The 23971-nt window shown below is 47.7% G+C and overlaps 1 protein-coding gene across 1 annotated transcript; it reads left to right on the forward strand.

The window, feature by feature from the left end:
- The first annotated feature begins 20967 nt into the window (after window positions 1-20967).
- On the forward strand, window positions 20968-22458 carry LOC132578003 (N-myc proto-oncogene protein-like). The gene is given in 2 exon segments (XM_060247802.1): window positions 20968-22436; window positions 22438-22458. Coding segments are annotated over 2 exon segments (1404 nt in total). The 5' UTR covers window positions 20968-21053.
- The last annotated feature ends 1513 nt before the right edge of the window (window positions 22459-23971 follow it).

Genomic DNA, 23971 nt, shown 5'->3' on the forward strand with positions numbered 1-23971 from the left:
CTGTAGACAGAAGATGAATCATGCATTGGCTAAAGTGTACATTTAATTTTAAAAAGTGTCTGTCTCCCTCTTTTTTGCACTGCAGTAACAACAAAGCTGTTAAGTGACACATTTATTTATTTGGGTAATGCATAGCCCATCTCAAAACACATTCAGGGAGGCTTACAATACAGTTGGTAAAATCTTTATAAAAATCATTACATACAGAGTAACAGTAGTACAGGGGGGACATGAAATCCAGTCAAAAGACCTTCCAGAACACAACTTGCTTAATATAAGAGCCACATTGAATGTCAGATGTCTGAGAGCCACCAGACATGAACATCAGGTGTTTGAGAGCCACAAGACAGGAACGGAGGGAGGGAGGGAGGAAAATAGATGGGGAAGTGGAGGTGGAAAGAAAGCAACTTTAACTTCAAATGCCTTCTCCAAGCTGCCAGCTGGCTTGGAGAAGTGATTTAAAGAGAGACATGCCTTCCCCAAGCTGGCCAAGAGGGTGGTGGGAGCTTTGAGAGCCACACAATATGTGTGAAAGAGCCACATGTGGCTCCTGAGCCACAGTTTGGCCACCCCTGTTTCAGAAGAATAAGACTATAGAATTATACCCTTCCCTTCCCTCAGAATCAGAATCTCAGAGCAACTCACAATCTCCTCTACCTTAAGAACATAAGAGAAGCAATGTTGGATCAGGCCAATGGCCCATCCAGTCCAACACTCTGTGTCACACAGTGGCCAAAAACCCCCAAGTGCCATCAGGAGGTTCACAAGTGGGGCTAGAAGCCCTCTCACTTTGCCCCCCCGCCCCAAGCACCAAGAATACAGAGCATCACTGCCCCAGACAGAGAGTTCCAACAATACGCTGTGGCTAATAGCCACTGATGGACCTCTGCTCCATATTTTTATCCAATCCCCTCTTGAAGCCGGCTATGCTTGTAGCCGCCACCACCTCCTGCGGCAGTGAATTCCACAAACCTTCAATCTCCTCTACTTTCTGATGGGGCGGTGGGGGTTTTAAGAACCCCACATGTGGCTCCCAAGCTCCAGTTTGGCCACCCCTGCATTACACAATCACCTACATTCCTGGGCTTCTGATAACAGCTAAACCAGTACTGTGGAAGCTTTGGACAGTCCCCCACTGGGTGTCTCATCCTCTGCAGTGTGAGACTATGCAGCCAGAAGTCTGTATCAGAGATGTCAAGGAGGGATTCCAATGTATTCTTATGCATTCACTCCATTACTCCCTAATTGTAGGCGTGCTGTACTTTGTCTATCAAGACCTCTGCATTCTGTGGTCTCAACATTAGATCAAGTTTTCCTGTGCTTTCGGCAGATCCCAGTTCCCAATAAGAAGCAGTAAAGAAGTGGGAATAGGAGTCCTTCCCTCCTTCCCCAAAAGAGGAAGAGCCTATATTGCTGTAATGACCATAAAACCGCAGCTGCATTCCCAATACCTGGACCATTAAGACAGGGGTGTCAAATGTAGCATGGGGGCCGAATCAGGCCCCCAGAGGGTTCCTATCAGGCCCACAAGCAAGTCTGCTTTAATCTCCCTCTCTCTTGCTTCCTTTGCTTCGCCAGGTTTGCTCAATCACACAGGAGCTACAGAGCAAAGCCGCTATTTTCTCCATTGGCTGAGGTTCCTCCCTTGGGGAAGAAAGAGTGCTTGCTTTGCCAGGCTCTCTCAATCACACAGCAGAGCTATTGAGCCAAGCCTTTCCCCCCTTCTATTGGCTGAGGCTCCACCCCCTCCTCATCCCCTGGGAAGGGAGGGAAAGAGCCAGAGCTTCCTTTGTCCAGTTCCCTCGATCACACAGGAGAGATACAAAATCTTTAACTGTGTTTGTCTGTCTCCCTTTATAAAGTTTATATCGCCACTATTCTGGCATTACATTTTGTGACACACACGGCCTGGCCCAACAAGGTCTTATTTATGTCAGATCCAGCCCTCATAACAAATGAGTTTGACACCCCTGAAGTAAGATGTCTTTGATGGGGGAGATGCAGATAAGTTCTCCCCGGGTGTTTATGCACAGTTATGCATACCTATGTTTTTGAGTTCCTGATGCATTTCCCACAGAGACGTGGCTTCACCTTGGAACTTCTGCATGGCTACTCTGCCCCCCCCCCAACTACTGTCCTGTTCTTTCCCTTCTGGGTTGGCTTCAAGTGGACACATTTTCATTGAGGTGGTGATGTGGTGAATAGGGGAACCTATGATTGGTTGGAGAGGTCGATTGGTCTGGATCTATGATCGATTGGTCTGGAGACCAAGTCCTATGAGGAAAGGTTGAAGGAGCTGGGGATGTTTAGCCTAGAGAGGAGGCGGCTGAGAGCTGATATGATCACCATCTGCAAGTACTTGAAGATGGTGATCATATAGAGGATGGTGCAGAATTGTTTTCTGTGGCCCCGGAAGGTAGGACCAGAACCAATGGGTTGAAATTAAAAGAGTTTCCGGCTCAACATTAGGAAGAACTTCCTGACCGTTAGAGCGATTCCCCAGTGGAACAGGCTTCCTCCTCGGGAGGTGGTGGGCTCTCCTTCCTTGGAGGTTTTTAAACAGAGGCTAGATGGCCATCTGACAGCAATGAAGATCCTTTGAATTTAGGGGGAGGTGTTTGTGAGTTTCCTGCATTGTGCAGGGGGTGGGGTGGTGGGGGGTGGGCTCCCTCTGGGAATCCTACCCCCCCCAGGGAAAGTGCATGCGCAATACATAGCCTCTCCTCTCCCGGTGTAGTGAACGCCGCGTGGTCACTGTCTGGCTATGCCTGGCAGATGGTCACTGCAATGGCCTCTCCTGCATTACTGCATCCGTAGCAACACCTTCTCGCTGGTCCCCCCCGTTTTCACAGAGTTTGCTACGTCATGGTGCGACCGAATTGTCCGGCGGTATAACCGGATGGGCAGGCTGGGCCCACCAACTTCGTCAGCCTCAGAGAAGGAAAACTCTAACATCAAACCCGGGCAGATAGAGCTCGTTAATGTAACACCTACCACCTGGAGGACTCACTGCCGGCGTCCCGGCTTACTGGGCCATGGCAGATGACCCCCAGGTGAAAGGGTGGAGCCAGTACCGCGCACACTGCGCTTCACCTAAAAAATTCCTCTGCGCAGGCCTGAAGGGCATATCCACACACACAACCCACAATGCATCAAGTCCTGCAGCGATAGGCAAGGGGCGAAACGGCAGGTGGAAGGTGCCACTGGAAGCCGCAGTCCCGATCCTGCATGTAGGCGGTTCAGGATATTGGTCGCCTGATGCTAACCCGGAGACGAAAGCATCTTTCGGCAGCACCCTGAACGACCAAGCAGCCTTATCTAGGGACAGCACTGCTTGCTCCACACGGAGAGGGGCCTAGAAAAGGTGGCCTAAACAAAGCTCGTCTCCCCCACCCCAGTTGGCTAGCCGCGGTCAACGGGCATCCTTACTTGCGGTCGAAAAATAACAACAAAGAAAAGGCATGCACCTGCCTCACAAAGTGTGCAAAGACTAAACCTTGCGTGTTGGAACATCAGAACCATGCTTGACACAGTAGGCAGTGGTCGCCCTGAACGACGCTCTGCTCTAGTTGCCCACGAACTTCTCAGGTTGAATATCGACATAGCAGCTCTCAGTGAGGTCCGTTTCCCTGAGGAAGGTAGTCTTCAAGAACACGGTGCTGGCTATACCCTCTACTGGTCGGGTAAGTCAAAGGCTGAGAGCCGCCTTTCTGGCGTTGGCTTCATGGTCAGGAACTCCATTGCCTCCAAACTCGAAAACCTTCCAACAGGTCACTCAGATCGCATCATGTCCATGCGCCTCCCACTTCAAAACAAGCAGCATGCAACACTCTTCAGTGTGTATGCCCCAACCCTTCAAGCAGATCCTGCAGAAAAGAACAAGTTCTATGCTGATCTACGCAACCTTGTACGGAAGACCCCTACAGAGGACAAGGTGATCATCCTTGGCGACTTCAATGCCAGAGTAGGTAAAGACTCGGAAGCCTGGAAAGGAGTACTTGGCAAACACGGCATTGGCAACTGCAATGACAACGGGCGCCTCCTGCTAGAATTCTGCATGGAGCACCAGCTCACCATCACCAACACTATCTTCCAGCAGAAGAACAGTCTGAAGACAACCTGGATGCACCCACGGTCCAAGCATTGGCACCTTATCGACTACATTCTGGTGCGCCAGAGAGACCTTCGAGATGTCTTACACACCCGAGTAATGCCCAGCGCAGAATGTCATACGGATCATCGTCTTGTACGCTGCAATCTCCGTCTTCACTTTAAACCCACACCCAGGAGAGGAGGTATCCCTCGGAGGAAGTTTCAGGTTGGCAGCCTCCAGTCAGCCGAAGTTAAAGCTGCCTTCCAGGCAAAACTCCAGTCAAGAATTGAGGACCTCAGTTGCCCCACAGACCCTTCTCCAGAAGCACTCTGGGAACACCTAAAAACTACCGTCCTGCAGATCTCTGAAGAAGTCCTCGGGTTCTCCACAAGGAAGAACAAGGACTGGTTTGATGAGAACAATCAAGAGATCCAAGAATTACTGGCAAAAAAGAGATCTGCCTACCAAGCACATCTTGCTCAGCCCTCCTGTCCTGGGAAAAAAGCAACCTTTCGCGCTGCATGTAGCAACCTCCAGCGCAAGCTTCGAGACATTCAGAACGAGTGGTGGACCAAGCTTGCAGAGAGAACCCAGCTGTGTGCAGACACTGGTGATTTAAGAGGGTTCTACGAAGCCCTGAAGGCAGTATATGGTCCATCATATCAGGCTCAGAGTCCCTTGCGTAGTGCAGACGGCCAAGTGCTCCTCACAGACAAGGCATCCATACTGAACCGGTGGTCGGAGTATTTTCAGGTTCTCTTCAGTGCCAACCGCGTAGTTCAAGATTCAGCAATCCACCTCACCCCACTTCAACCGGTGAAAACAGAGTTGGATGAGATCCCCACCCTAGAAGAGACTGTTAAAGCCATCAAGCAACTGAAAAGTGGCAAGGCAGCAGGAGTTGATGGAATTCCACCAGAGATCTGGAAGCATGGGGGCACAGTACTACATAGCTCACTTCACAAAGTACTTGTCACCTGCTGGGAACAAGGCAAATTACCACAGGACTTTCGCGATGCAATCATCATCACCCTATACAAGAACAAAGGGGAAAAGTCAGACTGCTCCAACTACCGGGGGATAACCCTGCTCTCCATCGCAGGCAAAATCCTTGCCAGAATACTCCTGAACAGACTGGTGCCCACCATTGCAGAAGAACTCCTCCCAGAGAGCCAGTGCGGCTTCAGAGCTAACAGGAGCACCACCGACATGGTATTTGTTCTCAGGCAGCTCCAAGAGAAATGCAGGGAACAGAACAAGGGTCTGTATGTGACTTTTGTCGACCTTACCAAAGCTTTCGATACCGTTAGCAGGAAAGGCCTGTGGCAAATCTTGGAACGTTTAGGATGTCCCCCAAGGTTCCTCAGCATGATCATCCAGCTACACGAAGACCAGCGAGGCCAAGTCAGACACTGCAACGACCTCTCGGAGCCCTTCCCAATAGGCACAGGTGTAAAGCAAGGCTGCGTTCTCGCGCCAACTCTCTTTACGATCTTCTTTAGCATGATGCTTCAAAGAGCCGCAGTAGATCTAGATGAGGACGATGGTGTCTACATCCGCTATCGCACCGATGGCAGCCTGTTCAACCTGAGGCGACTAAAGGCACACTCCAAGACAATGGAAAAACTCATCCGAGAGCTACTGTTTGCTGATGATGCTGCACTCGTCTCCCACTCGGTATCAGCTCTGCAGCATATGACGTCCTGCTTTGCAGAGGCTGCCAAGCTATTCGGCCTAGAAGTTAGTCTGAAGAAGACAGAAGTTCTCCACCAGCCTGCACCCCAGGAAGATTATCACCCTCCCTGCATCACTGTGGGTGAATCAGTTCTGAAGACAGTCCAGCAGTTCAGCTACCTGGGGTGCATCATCTCCTCAGATGCCAAGATCGACAAGGAGATTGACAACAGGCTGGCAAAGGCAAACCGTGCATTTGGCCGACTGCACAAAAGAGTGTGGAGCAACAAGCATCTGAAAAAAGGCACAAAGATCAATGTTTACAAAGCGGTTGTGATGACAACCCTCATCTATGGCTCCGAATCGTGGGTTTTATACCGTCATCACCTGCGACTCCTTGAGCGCTTTCATCAGCGCTGCCTTCGCACCATCCTCAACATCCACTGGAGTGACTTTGTGACCAACACTGAAGTCCTCAAGCGGGCAGAGGTTACCAGCATCGAGGCACTGCTGTTGAAGACGCAGCTGCGCTGGGCAGGGCATATTTCTAGGATGGAAAACCACCGCCTTCCCAAGATTGCCCTGTATGGTGAACTCTCCACCGGCCATCGAAATAGAGGGGCACCAAAGAAGAGGTACAAGGACTCCTTGAAGAAATCCCTTAGCAGCTGTCACATCAACCATCACCAGTGGTCTGACCTAGCCTCAGATCGCAAAGCATGGAGGCACACCATCCACCAGGCTGTCTCTTCCTTTGAGAACACACGCATAGCTGGTCTTGAGGACAAAAGGAGATTGAGGAAGAATCGCACTGCTACAGGACCAACCCTAAATCAGACTTTTCCCTGCAGCCGCTGTGGCCGGACCTGCCTGTCCCACATTGGTCTTGTCAGCCACCAGCGAGCCTGCAGCAAACGTGGACTATTGCACCCTTCTTAAATCTTCGTTCGCGAAGCCAAGCCGAGAGAGAGCAGGGGGTTGGACTAGATTACCCTGGAGGTCCCTTCCAACTCTATGTTTCTAGGTGTCCCAGCGAGCTGACCTGAAAAACACACCTTTGGTTAGCAGCAGGCAATTTTCTCCTTGGGCTTCTGTATTTGGCTGCTTGATACACACCTGCATCATGGACATCTTCGTTTCCTCACCTTCTGAGAATAAATCAGCTGCAAGTACAGTAGAAGTGAAACTGACATATTTTGAAAAGGCATTCTGGCATAGATTGAGATCATGATATAGTAATTGATCCATCTGTCTGTCTGTCTTCTTCTTCTTCAACATCATCAAAATCAACATCATCATAATCATCAATCACACATGAAACAGTATTGTCATCTACTCAAACTGACAGCAGCTCTCCAGAGTCTCAGGTAGAGGTCTTCACCTACTGCCTGGTTCTTTTAACTAGAGGTGCTGGGAATTGAACCTGGTACCTCTCACATGCTCTACCATTGACCCACAGCCCCTCATCCACCCACCCATCCATCCATCCACCCACCCATCCACCCACCCACCCATCCATCCATCCATCCATCCATCCATCCATCCATCCATCCATCCATCCATCCATCCACTCATCCATCCACCCATCCACCCATCCACCCACCCACCCACCCATCCATCCATCCATCCATCCATCCATCCATCCATCCATCCATCCATCCATCCATCCATCCATCCATCCATCCATCCATCCACCCACCCATCCATCCACCCACCACCACCCACCCACCCACCCACCCATCCATCCATCCATCCATCCATCCATCCATCCATCCATCCACCCACCCATCCATCCACCCACCCACCCACCCATCCATCCATCCATCCATCCATCCATCCACCCACCCACCCACCTACCCATCCATCCAGGCCTCGGATTCAGTGGGAGTTCACATCAGCACAGCTCCTGAACCTTTCTGAGAGTTCCACCTCCTCGTCCATTGAATAGTTGGTGCAGCTGCATAACAATCCCTGGATGAGCTCCACCACCTATTTTTCTACAAAATGACTCCTGCATCCATCTACCCGTCTGTCCGTCCGGCATCTGTCTGTCTGTCTCTTTTGTGTGCCTTTATGTCTTGTTCTTTAAAAATTAAAAAGCAGGGGAAATGGCAGCGCTGTGGGGAAAACTAAAAATGGCAATGCAGCGGTTGGAGAACTGGTAGCACCACTGCCAGTGAAGTAAATCTTAATCATGCACATGCACAAAAGTTATTTGGGACATTCCCCAAAAAAACACTGTTGCAAAACAATTATGAAGAAGGATGGACAAATATTACTCAAACTTCTGGTGAACAACGACTGGCAAACAGTTTTGTGGGGAAATTTGGGGAAAACTGCTACTGAGAGGAGCTTGAGTCATAGCAACCCCTGCATGGAGGAGAATTCAAAGTATTTCCCTGTTGCACCTTTGAATTACATGGGGCCAAAATTCCATTTGTCCTCATACAGGGCTTTTTTTGAACAGGAACACACAGGAACGCAGGGTGGCTTGGTGCCAGGGGGCGTGGCCTAGTATGCAAATGAGTTCCTGCTGAGCTTTCTCTACAAAAAGCCCTGTGTGAAACAATGGTGATGTCAGGGGTGTGGCCTAATAAGCAAATGAGTTCCTGGTGGGCTTTTTCTACAAAAAACCCTGTGTGATACAATGGTGATGTCAGAGGTTGTGGCCTAATATGCAAATGAGTTCCTGGTGGGCTTTTTCTACAGAAAGTGTGAAATGATGATGTCAGGGGTGTGGCCTGATATGCAAATGAGTTCCTGCTGGTTTTTTTTAAATAGAAAGCCGCGTGAAACAATGGTGATGCAGGGAGTGTGGCCTAATATGCAAATGAGTTCCTGCTGGGCCTTTTCTACAGAAAGCCGCATGAAACAATGGTGATGTCAGGGGTGTGGCCTAATATGCAAATGAGTTCCTGCTGGGCCTTTTCTACAAACAGCCCTGTGTGATACAATGGTGATGTCAGAGGTTGTGGCCCAATACGCAAATAAGTTCCCGCTGGGCTTTTTCTACAAAAAAAGGCCTTATACAGTTTTATCATGAAAGAAAATCTAGAGAAGGGGTTTACCAATGTTCTTCAGCAGATTCTCTCCCATATTTTTCATCTTAAAAGAAAGACATTCCGAGCATCTTGGCTGAAGCTCTGGGTGCCAATGAGCAAGGCACAGGGAAGAGATTGTAAGGAGTTAAGTAGCCGGGAGCCATGAACACTGTGCCTTCTGCCAAGGTCTCTGGGGGAGGAAGAACAGCAGTTTGGAAAAGGAAACACAGCTCTGAAGGGGGATGAATCAAAGCCCGCTGTGAGTCACGGTGAAAACCAGTCCTGGCTCGATCATCTCATGCTACATTTATGAGATCATACCCTCTTTCTTCATTAATCTGGATTAAGCAACTCTCGTTGCATTCTCAATAACAATAGCATCAATAATAATAGCAGCAACAGTAACAATAATATAGAATCATAGAGTTGGAAGGGACCAATAGGGTCATCTAGTCCAACCCCCTGCACAATGCAGGAAACTCACAAACACCTCCCCCTAAATTCAAAGGCTCTTCATTGCTGTCAGATGGCCATCTAGCCTCTGTTGAAAAACCTCCAAGGAAGGAGAGCCCACCACCCCCTGAGGAAGCCAGTTCCACTGAGGAATCGCTCTAACTGTCAGGAAGTTCTTCCTAATGTTGAGCCGGAAACTCTTTTGATTTAATTTCAACCCACTGGTTCTGGTCCTACCTTCTGGGGCCACAGAAAACAATTCCGCACCATCCTCTATATGACAGCCCTTCAGGTATTTGCAGATGATGATCATATCACCTCTCAGCCGCCTCCTCTCCAGGCTAAACATCCCCAGCTCCTTCAACCTTTCCTCATAGGACTTGGTCTCCAGATCCCTCACCATCTTTGTCACCCTCCTCTGGACCCGTTCCAGATTGTCTATATCCTTCTTAAAATGTGGTGCCCAAAACTGAACACAATACTTCAGGTGAGGTCTTACCAGAGCAGAGTAAAGCGATACCATCACATCGTGTGATCTGGACACTATACTTCTATTGATACAGCCCAAAATCGCATTTGCCTTTTTAGCCACCACATCACACTGTTGACTCATGTTCAGCGTATGATCCACTAAGACCCCTAGATCCTTTTTGCACATACTATTGCTAAGACAAGTCTCTCCCATCCTATAACCATGCATTGGATTTTTCCCACCTAAATGCAGAGCTTTACATTTATCCCTGTTAAAATTCATTTTATTGATTTTAGCCCAGTTTTCCAGCCTGTCAAGGTCATCCTGTATCCTGTTTCTGTCTTCTTCTGTGTTTGCAACCCCTCCCAATTCCGTATCATCTGCAAATTTAATAAGCATTCCCTCTATTTCTTCATCCAAATAATTGATAAAGATGTTGAACAAAACAGGTCCCAGGACAGATCCTTGAGGTACTCCACTTGTCACTCCTCTCCAAGAGGATGAGGAACCATTCACAAGCACTCTTTGGGTGCGATCTGTCAACCAGTTACAGAGCCACCTAATGGTAACAGGATCCTAACCACATTTTACCAACTTGTCAACAAGGATGTGGAACCTTATCAAAAGCCTTACTGAAATCAAGATAAACGATGTCTACAGCATTCCTCTGATCCAGCAAGGTAGTCACTTTCTCAAAAAAAGAGATCAGGTTAGTCTGACATGACTTGTTCTTGAGAAAACCATATGTTTATCAGGGCCTTTTTTCTGGAAAAAGAGGTTCTGGAACTCTCAAGAGGGAAACAAAGGAGAAACATGCAGGTGCCCCTTATGAACTTTAAAACATTTTTTTGGAGAATTTTGTTTCCATGAAGGTGTTCCAGAACTTTGTTTTGTTGGATCCCCACCAGAAAAAAAGCCCAGACCCATTCCATTATCCAGCAAGAGCCAGTTCTGTGTAGTGGTTAAATGTGCAGACTTTTATCTGGGAGAACGAGGTTTGATTCCCCACTCCTCCACATGAACCTGCTGGTGTGACCCTGAGTCAGTCACAAGTTCTCACAGAGCTGTTCTGCTCAAGAGCAGTTTTTGTGAGAGCTCTCTCAGCTCCACCTACCTCACAGGGTGTCTGTTGTGGGGAGGGGGAGGGAAAGGATACTGTAAACTGCTCTGAGACTCCTTCAGGTAGTAAAGGGCTGGATTTATACCCCACCCTTTATTATTATTATTATTATTATTATTATTATTATTATTATTATTATTTATTATTATTATTATTATTATTATTTAGTAGGCTTATATTCTGCCTTTTCCCGTAAACGGGCTCAATATCTTGTTCTTCTTCAAACTGGATGGCTTAGCTGAGCAGCCCTCACTGTGAACATAAGAGAAGCCATGTTGGATCAGGCCAATAGCCCATCCAGTCCAACACTCTGTGTCACACAGTGGCCAAAAAAACCCAAGTGCCATCAGGACGTCCACCAGTGGAGCCAGGACACTAGAAGCCCTCCTGCTGTGCCCCCCCAAACACCCAGAATACAGAGCCTCACTGCCCCAGACAGAGAGTTCCAACGATAAGCTGTGGCTAATAGCCACTGATGGACCTTTGCTACAGGGGCACCAGGCTTTTAGGGGCACTGGGCTCAATGAAGCAAACAAAGAGTATTATTAGGTCATCCACAGCATCATCCTCCAAACTGGAAGCAAACTGAGCAGCCTTCTGGTGATACAAGCCAGCATTTTAGGACCAGGCAATTCAGTGAGTAGGCTTCCCAACCCTCCCGCTCTGGCGGGAGTTCCCTGGGTTTTCAGCCTCATCTCCCGGTCTTCAAGAAGTGGGAAGCGGGGGGTGGAGGGGGGGGAGAACATACCTGTAGGCTTCATTATAGAGCTCCTGAGCCGTTTGTAAAATGTCTGCCCCTTTAAGGCTGGGCAGGGAGCAGGAAGGGCTTGGGAGAACAGCCCCGCCCTTTCTTTTGCTTTCACTTTCACAGCAAGAGTTCTCCGGAAGAAGATCTGGTAAGTGTGTGTGTGTGTGTGTGTGTGTGAGAGGGAGGGGGCAGGAGATTCCCTGGTTTGGAGGCCCTCCCCCCTTTTAGAAAGCGTGGGGGGGGAGGGAAATGTCTACTGGGCATTCTATTATTCCCTATGGAGAACGATTCCCATAGGGAATAATAGGGAATTCATCCGTTGGTATTGGGGGCTCTGGGGGGGCTATTTTTTTAGGTAGAGGCACCACATTTTTAGTATAACATCTAGTGCCTCTCCCCAAAATACCCCCCAAGTTTCAAAACGATTGGACCAGAGGGTCCAATTCTATGAGCCCCAAAAGATGGTGCCCCTATCCTTCATTATTTCCTATGGAAGAAAGGAATTTTAAAAGGTGTGCTGTCCCTTTAAATGTGATGGCCAGAACTCCCTCGGAGTTCAATTATGCTTGTCACATCCTTGTTCTTGGCTCCACCCCCAATGTCTCCTGGCTCCACCCCCAAAGTCTCCTGGCTCCGCCCCCAAAGTCCCCAGATTTTTCTTGAATTGGACTTGGCAACCCTATCAGTGAGTCAAACAGTGGTCTTTTTTAGATAACACACTGCATCATCCGGCTAATTGGATGGTCACCCATTCCATCATCTCCCAAACTGGAAGTCAAGGTGAGCAGCCTTCTGGTGCCCTACGCATTGTAGGGCCTGGCAGTTTGGTGATGCAAGCAGTGGGGTTATTAGAAAAGCCATCACCTCGTCCGGCACACTGGGTGGCAAGCTGAGCAGCTCTCGCTGGGCTCCGAGACAGCACTGTAGGGCCGCTGGGCTCAATGAAGCAAACGGAGTGTAATTCAGTCCCCGCCCTCCCCCCCCCGCCTCATCCCCCAAACTGGAAGTCAAGGTGAGCAGCTCTCTGGTGCTACGCAAAAGCATGGAAGGGCCAGGCAGTTCAGTGATGTAAACAGTGGGCTGTATTAGATAACCAATTGCAGGGCTTTTTTTTTTCTGGAAAAAGAAGTTCCGGAACTCTCAAGGGGGAAATGAAGGAGAAACACACAGGCGCTCCTCTTTAACTTTGAAAGGGGTTTTTTTGGAGACTTTTGTTCCCACAAAATGGTTCTGGATCTCTGTTCCCTCCTCCCCCTCCTGCCGGTGAGCAGGGTGGCTAGGGCTGGATGAACAATTAGGCCAAGTAGGCACTGGCCTATGGGCCCCCAGGCCTTCAGGGGCCCCAGGCTGGCCTTCCCCTCAGTTTCCCCCCTGCTTGGAGCTCTCCCAACCTGCACAAGCAGCCAGCAACTGAGCTGCTCTTTGCCAGACTTGCCTGGTGTAGCTGCTGCTGGTGTCATCTCCAAGCTTTGCCTCTCTCTGCCTCTCCTCTGCAGCTTTGTCAAAGGGGCTTTTGAGAAGGGGCCTGCAGGCTGCAGCGGGGGCTGTGGGTGGCGGGGGTGGCGGTGCTCCAACTCTGAAATAATTTGTGAGGGGCCCCCCAAGATTTCGACTGCTGAGGGGCCTCCAGAGGGTTTAATCTGGCACTGAGGGTGGCCTGGCAACCCTAGTCCCAGTCCATGGTTTGACAATGCTTGAGTGCGTTAATATCAGAGCGGAGGACTTCCAGGTTCACGTATTCGGCAGTTAGGCCACAACTTCTCTCTGAGGAAGATTATGATTCCCCAGTTCGCTCATAAAAAGGTGACCTTTTATGTAAACAGAAGCAGTATGAGAGAACCACTTTTTCTCGGCTTAATTTTGAAGATCTGGTGTCACACAGTCGGGCCAGTGGGGGAGGGGGTGCTAATCACACAGACCCTTCTTGCTCTGTTTGTGTAGGAAGGACCCACTGCTGAAACCAAGCTTTTCAATTAGGGCTGCCAAGCCCCCAGTCTGGGAAGGGAATCTCCTGCCCGGGAGGTTCTGAACCCACTGGCACGATGACATCACCCATGCGGGGCCTCTCTAGACGTTTCCGGGAAAACTCTATGGTTTTCCCGGACGCTCTAGCCATTTAGGAGGTAAAACTCTATGGTGCAATAGGTGCCATAGAGTTTTAACCTCCCAAATAGCTAGAGCGTCCGGGGAAAACCATAGAGTTTTCCCGGAAATGCCTAGAGCGGCCCCGCATGGGTGCCGCCATTTTGATGATGTCACTTCCAGGTGACATCATTTTGTCACGCACGCATCATGCACGTGAATGTCCCCCGCCGGGGGGGGGTAAAGAGGACTTTGGGGACATCAGAAAGTGGCGGGAGGGGAGGGAAATGTCTGCTTGGCACTCCATTGTTCCCTATGGAGACCAATTCCTATAGGGTATAATGGAGAATTGATCCGTGGGTATCTGGGACTCCAGAGGGGCTATGTTTTGAGGTAGAGGCACCAAAGTTTCAGCATAACATCTGGTGCCTCTCCTCAAACCACTCCCCAAGTTTCAAAAAGATTGGACCAGGTGGTCCAATTCTATGAGCTCCCAAAGAAGGTGCCCCTATCATTCATTATTTCCTATGGAAGGAAGGCATTTGAAAGGAGCACGGTCCCTTTAAATGTGATTGCTAGAACTCCTTTTGGCATTCAGTCATGCCTGTCACACTCTTGCTCCTGGCCCCACCTCCAAATTCTCCTGGCTCCACCCCCGAAGTCCCCAGATATTTTTTGAACTGACTTGGCAACCCTATACCCAGCAAATGGAAGCAGTGGAATGAAGAAAGAGGGAAAGTATTTTAGGAGGCAGAAATATATTCGTTGTGTTCTGTGGTAATTGCTTTTCAGTGGAAAGCCTACACACATTTTTTGGATAAAAGGTAGGATTTGGCATGCCTTAAAGAGAAACCTGAAACCTGATCATTTTTATTGTATTTTAACTTGAGAACAAGAGCCAAGCTTGGCCTAAGTCAAGTGATGATGCTTTAGAAGAGGAACACACTACCTAAAAGAAAAACGAAGCACAACAAAACCGTATGAGAACATGTTAATTGCACATAGACTCACCATCTGTTGGTGCCGTATATCTTCCCAGCCCGCTGCTCCATATGATCCTAGAAGAGGGATACGTATAGCCTGTTTGAAAGGTCTAACAAACCTAGTAAATAAAAAATGTGGCCTAATGAAGGGTGTTTCTCATATCTGCTGCAATCTCATGGAGTATAGATCACAAGAGAAAGAAATGAAAAGGGAGGGATAAATTTGGCAATGTAAAAACCTGGCTTATCAAGGCACTTGGAGCGATACGACCTTGAGAAGGTGAGTCTTCCAGCACTGGGTGCTTGCTACAGTGAGCTACGTAGGGTTACCAGGTCTGACTCAGGAAATATCTGGAGACTTTGGGGGTGGAGCCAGGAGACTTTTCCATTCCCCAAATAAATAAATAAATAAATAAATAAATAAATAAATAAATAAATAAATAAATAAATAAATAAATAAATAAATAAATAAAAATACAGCAGCACTGTTCCCCTGAATATAGAATACAGTGCATTTCCTCATCCTCTTTTTTTGCCTACCCTGGCAGTTGCACTTCCACTAAATGAAAGTGAAAATTGTCATGGCAGACTTTGGAAGCATTTCCAATCACGACTTTTTAAAGGGACACACGCACACTCACAAAGCAGCCAAAATAAACAGAGTTTGCAAGCCTACGCTTTAGTGATCTCGATGGGGCAATTTACCCATGGGATTTGCTGAATGTAACCATCTGCTGTATTTCAACCAGCTTCTTCAGACAGGAACAGCTTAGGGGGTGGAGTTTTCCTCCATCCCACAATCAGGTTCTAGCTAACGCTTTCCTATCTATCCTACTATGGACACAACTTCTGAAATGAATGCAAAACAGAGGGACTTTTTCATAGCTTCACACACATGGCTCTGCCTGCTTCCCCCACCCCCTCCTGAGATTTAAAGGCACACACACATTCCAAAACACAAACACTGTCAAGTGTCTTCTAAGCCTGCTGAGGTTTAAAGGCACATGGTGACTGTTGGGGTGGGCTTTCCCCTGCCGGCCAGCTGGCTGGTAGGGGGAAGGAGCGTGCAAAACTGGGGGATCTCCAAGTGGGACCTGGGGACTGGCAAGCCTAGAGCTCCACTTATCAGAATGTGCTGCTGTTCTTCAGATTGACATTACATCCTATCGGGGTGCAATTCTAACAGGAGCTCCTTTGCATATTAGGCTACACACCTCTAATGTAGCCAATCCTCCAAGAACTCACAAGGCTCTTTTTTTGTAAGCTCTTGGAGAATCGGCTACATCAGGGGTATGTGGCCTTATATGCAAAGGAGCTCCTGCTAGAATTCCACCCCTGGATCCTACCTTTCCAAGGTGGAATAGATGGGTGGAGTTAGTCTATATTTTCCATTACAACTTTGTGAGGTAGGTTAGGCTGACAGAGACTGGTGTAGGGTTTCCAATCTCCATGTAGGGCCTGGCAATCTCCTGAAATCACAACTGATCTCCAGACAACAGATGGTGGACTAGGGTTGTCTGGCCATTGGCAGGAGAGTAGGGTTGCCAAATCCAGGTTAGAAAACTCCTTGAGATTTGGGGATGGAGTTTAGGGAGGTCAGAAACCTTAGTGGAAAACAATGCCATGAACATATGAAGCTGCCTTCTACTGAATCAGACCCTGGGTCCATCAAAGTCAGTCTTGTCTACTCAGACTGGCAGCGGCTCTCCAGGGTCTCAAACTAAGGTTTTCCACGCCTCCTTGCCTGGACCCTTTTTAGTGGGAGATGCTGGGGACTGAACCTGGGACCTTCTGCTTCCCAAGCAGATGCTCCCCCACTGAGCTACTGTCCCTCCCCTAAAATATCATATATATGAACATATGAAGCTGCCTTCTACTGAATCAGTCTTGTCCACCGGGACCAGCAGTGGCTCTCCAGGGTCTCAAGCTGAGGTTTTCCACGCCTCCTTGCCTGGACCCTTTTTAGTGGGAGATGCCGGGGATTGAACCTGGGATCTGCTGCTTCCCAAGCAGATGCTTCCCCACTGAGCCACCATCCCTCCCCATAGACTGCACCCTAAAGCAGCCATTTTCCAGAGCTGTTTTTTGAGGTAGAGGCACCAAATTTTCAGTTAGTATCTAGTGACTCTCCCCAAAGTATCTCCCAAGTTTCAAAACGATTGGACCAGGGGGTCCCATTCTATGAGCCCCTATCCTTCATTATTTCCTATGGAAGGAAGACATTTTAAAAGGTGTGCGGTTCCTTTAACTTTGATGGCCAGAACTCCTTTGGAGTTCAATTATGCTTGTCACACCCTTGTTCCTGGCTCCGCCCCAATGTCTCCTGGCTCCACCCCCAAAGTCTCCTGGCTCCACCCCCAAAGTCCCCAGATATTTCTTGAATTGGACTTGGCAACCCTACTCACGTTCCCCCTTTGAATTTGTTTTTTAAAATCAAAATGTTAGCTTTTAGCCATCCTCGGTCTTTGATTGTCCTTTTCTGCACTTTTTTGAGTTCTAGGGTATGAATTTTGAAACATGGCCTCTGGGGTATCATCCAGTTTTCTCAGGCTCAACTTGCAGGCTCATCCAGTTTTCTAATGTGGTCAAATGATTGTGTTTTAACAGTTATAGTTTGTTTAATTGATGCTGGTTAGGAGTTTGTCCCTTTAGGGAGACTGTAGTCTGTTGTTGGGTGGACTAGAGCAGTGGTCCCCAACCTTTTTGTCACCAGGGACTCGTTTTATGGAAGACAGTTTTTTCCACAGACCGGGGGTGGTGGTGATGGTTTTGGGATGATAAAATTGTGCCCTTTATCTTGGTGTAGTTAAGCACGTGGACTCTTTTCTAGAAGAACCGGGTTTGATTCCCCACTCCTCCACTTGCAGCTGCTGGAATGGCCTTGGGTCAGACTTAGCTCTGGCAGAGTTGTCCTTGAAAGGGCGGCTTCTGGGGAGAGCTCTCTCAGCCCCACCCACCTCACAGGGTGTCTGTTGTGGGGGAGGAAGATAAAAGAGATTGTGAGCCACTCTGAGATTTTGAGTGCGGGGCAGGGTATAAATCCAATGTCATCTTATTATTAGCATTGTAATATATATTAGCTACATGGTAATATATAATGAAATAATTATACAACTCACGACCTGGTTGCTAACAGGCCATGGACCGGTACTGGTCCACAGACTGGGGGTTGGGGACCCCTGCACTAGAGCCCTCCATCCTGAATGGGGGGAAAGAAAAAAGAGGAGGTGGAAGAAAGAAAAGATGGAGGAGAATGTAGATGACAGAAGAATACAACCTTGTGTCGTCTCCTCGCCTACATCAAACTATCTAACACAGGGGTGTTGAACTCATTTGTTATGAGGGCCAGATTTGAGACCTTGGTGGACCTTGGTGTCATAAAATAAAATGCCGGGTAGCGGACATATAAACTGTATAAAGGGGGTGCAAACGCATTTTTTTTTACTTAAAACATTAACACTCTTGCAATATTTTGTTTTACAGTCTGATAAATGTCATCTCTTGCTATGAATTATTGCATCAAAAACTACAGACAATGTCTGTGCTGTACCAATCTTGAATATGCTGTTCAAGTGTTGTTCAAGTGTGCACATCTATAAGTTGCAAACCTACTTTTGATTTATTGACATTCGTTACAAAGATCTCATAGTCAATGCTTTGAGCCTCAGACCCAGAGGAAAACATGAAGCAGCTGGGTATTGTGAGCTTTGTACATAAGTTGCTTCATGTGCTGGTCAAGATTATGTGAAAGCACCATGGCAGAGACTGAGGGCTATGCACTTTTCTGCAAAACTATACTCTTCTCCGGAAAAAAATAACTACTACTCCTATGTGGCAGTGCAAGAACAGAGACAGCCATGTACAATGATTAGTATCAGCCTACTATCTGGGAAGTATAAATTCAAGATCCCCAATCAAAGGAAAATGTGAAAGAAAAATTGATTTGAATTTGCTGGGTAAACCTGGGCTAGACACACACACACACACTCAGCCTAATGCTATCTTGTTACTTCTCTTCTAAATAGTTCACATACTTTCCTATTGAGAAAGACTGGAGGGCATAAATATAATGAAAAAGATGAGGGGAACCCAGCTGCACCCATAACAAGCCCAACAAATCTCCCTCCCTCTCTAACAAGGCAAAAAGCTCATACCTTCAATAAAACATTGCTAGTCTTAAAAGTGCTCTTTGTATTTCTTCCGATGGTGCGGACTGGGCAAAGAAAGCTCTGGCTCTTTCCTTCCTTCCTCCAGGGCACGAGCCTCAGCCAGGAAGGAAGAGAGGCTTGGCTCAGTAGCTCTGCAGAGTGATTAATTGAGACTGGCAAACTTAATCACCCAGCAGAGCTATAGAGCCAGGCTCTTTCATTGGCTGAGGGTCCTCTTCTCTCCTCTTCCTTTTGGGAAAAGGGGTGGGGAGAGAAGGAACCAAGAAAGGCTACTTTGCTGGCCGACTGATCTCTGGGGAGAAATGCAAAATGGCGACTGAACACTGCAGGCAAGGGAGAATGAAGCAGACAATGGCCAGTTGCTGGAGGGCCTGATTAGAGCCCTCTGCAGGCTGGATCCGGCCCGCGGGCTGCATGCTTGACACCCGTGATCTAGCACTTTAGCAAAAGGCATTGTGATGTTCGGTTTTCAGTTTCTTTCCTAACAAACCCTTGAATGATCAAGATGGGTAGAGCTAGGTTTGTCTGTCTCTAGCAGCAGAAAAAACGATCAGTAGCACCTTAAAGACTAACAAAACTTGTGGCAGGGTTGGAACTTTTGTGAGTCACCGCTCACTTCTTCAGATATCTTAGGAAGTGAGCAAATGATGCACGAAAGCTCCTACCCAGCCACAAACGTTTTTAGTTTTTAAGGTGCTACTAAACTCTTGAATGGAAATGACAATTCTGAGTTAGGAAATTCCTAGAGATTTGGTGGTGGAGCCTGGAGAAGGCAGGGTTTGGAGAGGGGAGGTATCTCAGAAGGATACAGTGCCATAGACTCCACCCTCCAAAGCAGCCATTTTGTCCAAGGGAGCTATCTCTGTCATTTGGAGACCAGTAGGGATTCCAGAAGACCTCCAGATCCCACTCAGAGGTTATATACAAATTCACAAGGCTTTTTTGTAGCAGGAACTCCTTTGAATATTAGGCCACACCCCATGATGTAGCCAATCCTCTAAGAGCTTGTTTTTGTGGCAGGAATCCTTTGCATATTAGGCCACACCCCCATGATGTAGCCAATCCTCCAAGAGCTTACAGGGCTCTTTGTACAGGGCCTACTGTAAGCTTCAGGAGGATTGGCTACATCATGGGGGTGTGGCCTAATATGCAAAGGAGTTCTTGCTACCAAAAAAGCCCTGCCAATTCACCAGTGTGTAAAGAAGATTTTGCCGAACCATCTTATTATAACATTAAATGAATGTTATATAAAAAGTTATTTACTACTTCTAATTAGCAACTAATCAGCTGAACAAGCACACACACATACAATATTATGACCAGCATATAATTCGTTGAAAAAACGGCCAATCAGCTCAGCGAATATACATCCAAATTTACAGCCAACCAGGAAAAAAAAATATGACCCAAAGTTCATAAGCATTGATACATGGGTGTCAAACATGCAGCTTTAGGGATGGATCAGGCCCACGGATGGGTCCTCTCAGGCCCTTGAGCCACTGGCTGTCATTTGCTTCCTTCTCCCTCTCTCTTGCTTCCTTCTGCATCATGGCTTGCTTTGCCAGGCTTCCTCAATCACACAGGAGCTATGGAGCAAAGCCTCTCTTTTCTCCATTTGCTGAGGCTTCCCCCTTGTAGAGGAAGGCGGGGAAGCACAGCTTACTTTGCCAGGCTCTGGGAGGATTGGCTCTCTCAATCGCACAGCAGAGCTACCGAGCCAATTCTCTCTTCTATTGGCCGAGGCTCCTCAGAATTGTTATCAGAGACTGTTAAATAAACACAATATTATAGTGCTAATGTTTCATGTATGTTTTATTTTAATTGTGTTTGTATCCTTTAAAAAGTTTATTTCAGCCCCCCCCTCCTTTTCCCTCCCCGGGTGTGTCAGGACTTTTTTTTTTTAGTTAATAATATAGAAGGGCTTCAAAGCCCACTCAGTGACAGTCATCTGTCTGCAAGCAAAGAGTGCATGTGGAGGGTTCAGCCAGGCTCGGGGGGGCCGATCGGGCTTGCAGGCACTCTTGAAAGGAGCTCCATCGGAGACCATCAGCTGCTTGAATTCTCCTGTGCCCCCCTCCCCCGGTTCTTCGCCACCGCCAGGAGCTTTTCAGATCCTGCTGGGAAGGGGAGCATTCCCAAGTGGGAAACAAAACAGGATTTCCCTCTAAAATTACTGAAGCCCAACCTGAGCGGATTCCTCTTGAAGAAAACGGCAGAGATGCCCGGGATGGTCAGTAAAAACCCAGACCTCGAATTTGACTCCTTGCAGCCTTGCTTCTATCCGGACGAAGACGATTTTTATTTGTGTGGTCCGGATTCTGCTCCCCCAGGGGAGGACATCTGGAAAAAGTTTGAGCTGCTGCCTACACCTCCCCTGTCTCCGAGTCCAGCAGGTCTGCAAGAGAACCCTCCGGGAGGGGCCCCCTTAGCATGGGGAGCAGTGGCTCTAGGGGGGTTCCAAACCAACGACTCTCTGGACTGGGCTTCGGAATTGCTGCTGCTGCCCCCGGAAGCTGACTTGTGGGGCAGCACAGACGGAGTAGATTCCTTCGACACGGGCTTAGGAGAAAGCAGCAACCTCAACGCCATCATTATCCAGGACTGTATGTGGAGTGGCTTCTCAGCCCGGGAGAAACTAGAAAGGGCAGTCCATGAGAAGCTGCAGAGCAAGGGAGGGGCGACTGCAGCTCCTGCTACAGCTGGCTCTGCCGCCACTGCCTCAGCCACCCCCAACGCCGGCACTGCAAACGACAGCAGCAGCCAGGGAGAGCTGAACAACTCGGTCTCAGAGTACGTAGACCCAGCGGTGGTTTTCCCTTTCCCCATTAACAAGAGAGAGCTGGGGGCTGCCGCTCCCGCCTCAGCTGCAGGGGGAGTGGCCGGCATCCGGGTGAACGTGACCGGCAACGGAGGGGCCGTGCAAGGGACAGTGGGCCCCCCTTCGCGCAGCGGACGCCACCCCAGTGTGGCCAGCGACAGCCGTGCCAACAGCAGTTCAGGGGACGACACTTTGAGCGATTCTGATGATGACGAGGAAGAAGAGGATGAGGAAGAAGAAATCGATGTGGTAACAGTGGAAAAGAGGCGCTCTTCTTCCAACAAACCTGTTACTACCCTGACTATCACAGTTCGCTCTAAAAACATGAGCCCCTTGGCCTCTGTGAGAACTCAACCAAATGAAGTCATCCTTAAGCGCTGTGCCCCCATTCATCAGCAACACAACTATGCTGCACCTTCTCCATACATGGAAAGCGAAGATGCGCCACCACAGAAAAAGCTAAAAAGTGAAGCACCCCGTCCAGTAAAACCCATGACCCAACCAAAGCCGAAGAGTTTGAGTCCTCGAAACTCAGACTCAGAAGACAGCGAGCGTCGACGTAACCACAACATCCTGGAACGCCAGCAACGTAATGACCTGAGGTCAAGTTTCCTCACATTAAGGGACCATGTGCCAGAACTGGTGAAAAATGAGAAAGCGGCAAAAGTTGTCATTTTGAAAAAAGCCACTGAGTATGTCCATTCCTTACAGGCTGAGGAGCACAAGTTATTGCTGGAAAAGGAAAAACTTCAAGTCCGGCAACAGCAGTTGATAAAAAAAATTAGAACACATGCAGACTTGCTAATTCTTTCTTCTTCTTCTTTTTTTTAAAAAAAGTATTTTTGTTGTTTTTAAATTGTCTGATCGGGACAGCCACTGCCACTTTGCACATTTTTTGATTCCTTAAAGAAAGTTGTGTTTTTGACGTTAAGAATGTTGGTTTTTCTTTCAAATCCAGTCTCTGAAGTCAGTGATAAAACTCTTTATAATTTGGATGGAGAGCAAACGGATGTTCTTGTATGGAGATGTAATAGACTGCCAAACAGTGACGGAATGCGCTTGTACTTCCTTTTAGAACTACTGGACATTCTTAAATATTGTGAGCGTTTGGGAGCTGCTTACAACATTCAGTTGAGTTTTGGGAACATTAATTCCTTTTAAAATGGTGCTTATGTTTTACCAGGTGTTATGGGGCGAAATCGATTTTGTGCCCTTGTGGCGAGGAGGAAAGCCTGCCTCTGTAAATACCATATAAACAATTGCCTTTTGTACATTGTCTCGGGTTACGAGAGGTTACTTTTGCGACCAATATTAGACTGGAAGTTCACACCTAAGTACTGTAAGACCTCAATGTTTGAGGAGCGTGGTTTTGTATACAAATGTATTGTTAATCTCTGTTACGTACTGTACTGATTCTTACACTGCCTGTATACTTTATTACGATGCTGATACATAACTAAATGTGATACTTATATTTTCGTATGAAAATGGTTGTGGAAAGTTTTGAGTAGATATTACTTTATCACTTTTTTGAACTAAGAAAACTTTTGTAAAGAAATTTACTATATATGCCTTTTTTTCCCCCCTGGCCTGTTTCTTCCAGTTAATGTATTTGTTCATGTTTGTTGCATAGAACTGGGTAATTGCAAAAGTTCTGTGTTTAATTTCTTCCAATGATGTACATTTAGTGCTGCATCTTTATAGCACTTTGAAATACCTCATGTTTATTAAATAAATAGCAATTAAATGAAAAAAAAAAAGTTTATTTCAGTACCTGGCATTACATTTTATGATGCACATGGCCCCGCCCAGCAAGATCTCAATTATGTCCGATCCGGCCCTCCTGAGTTTGACACCCCTACATGAATAGACGCCCCCAAAGGCTTCAAACTGCAGATCTGTGGCCTTGAGATCCGATCATTTTGACTCCGCTGTACAACTTTGCAGCTGGAGACCCGGAAAACTTGGCAACTGGACAATAGGACGAGGTGCCCATGACCCCTTGCTTCAGCCGTAGCCTTCATCACGAGCCAAAGAGCTTCTTCGGAAGAAAAACTTCACAAAGTTGGCACCAAGACTTATTGTAAATTTTAAAGCATATATCAGGCCATTCATCTTCAATGAACGGACAAAAGTCCTCACGTTTTAATTACTGGCAAGCCAATACTTGGAGGCTGGCAAGTCTGTATACCGAATAGATGTTTTGCATTGACTTATTGGCCATGCCATAAAGACCTGCTTTCTGACTAGTCTTCAAGTACTTCACCGTCTTCAAGTACTTGAAGGGCTGTCATATAGAGGATGGTGTGGAATTGTTT

The sequence above is a fragment of the Heteronotia binoei genome, chromosome 10 (assembly GCF_032191835.1).
Source record: "Heteronotia binoei isolate CCM8104 ecotype False Entrance Well chromosome 10, APGP_CSIRO_Hbin_v1, whole genome shotgun sequence".
NCBI lineage: Eukaryota > Metazoa > Chordata > Lepidosauria > Squamata > Gekkonidae > Heteronotia > Heteronotia binoei.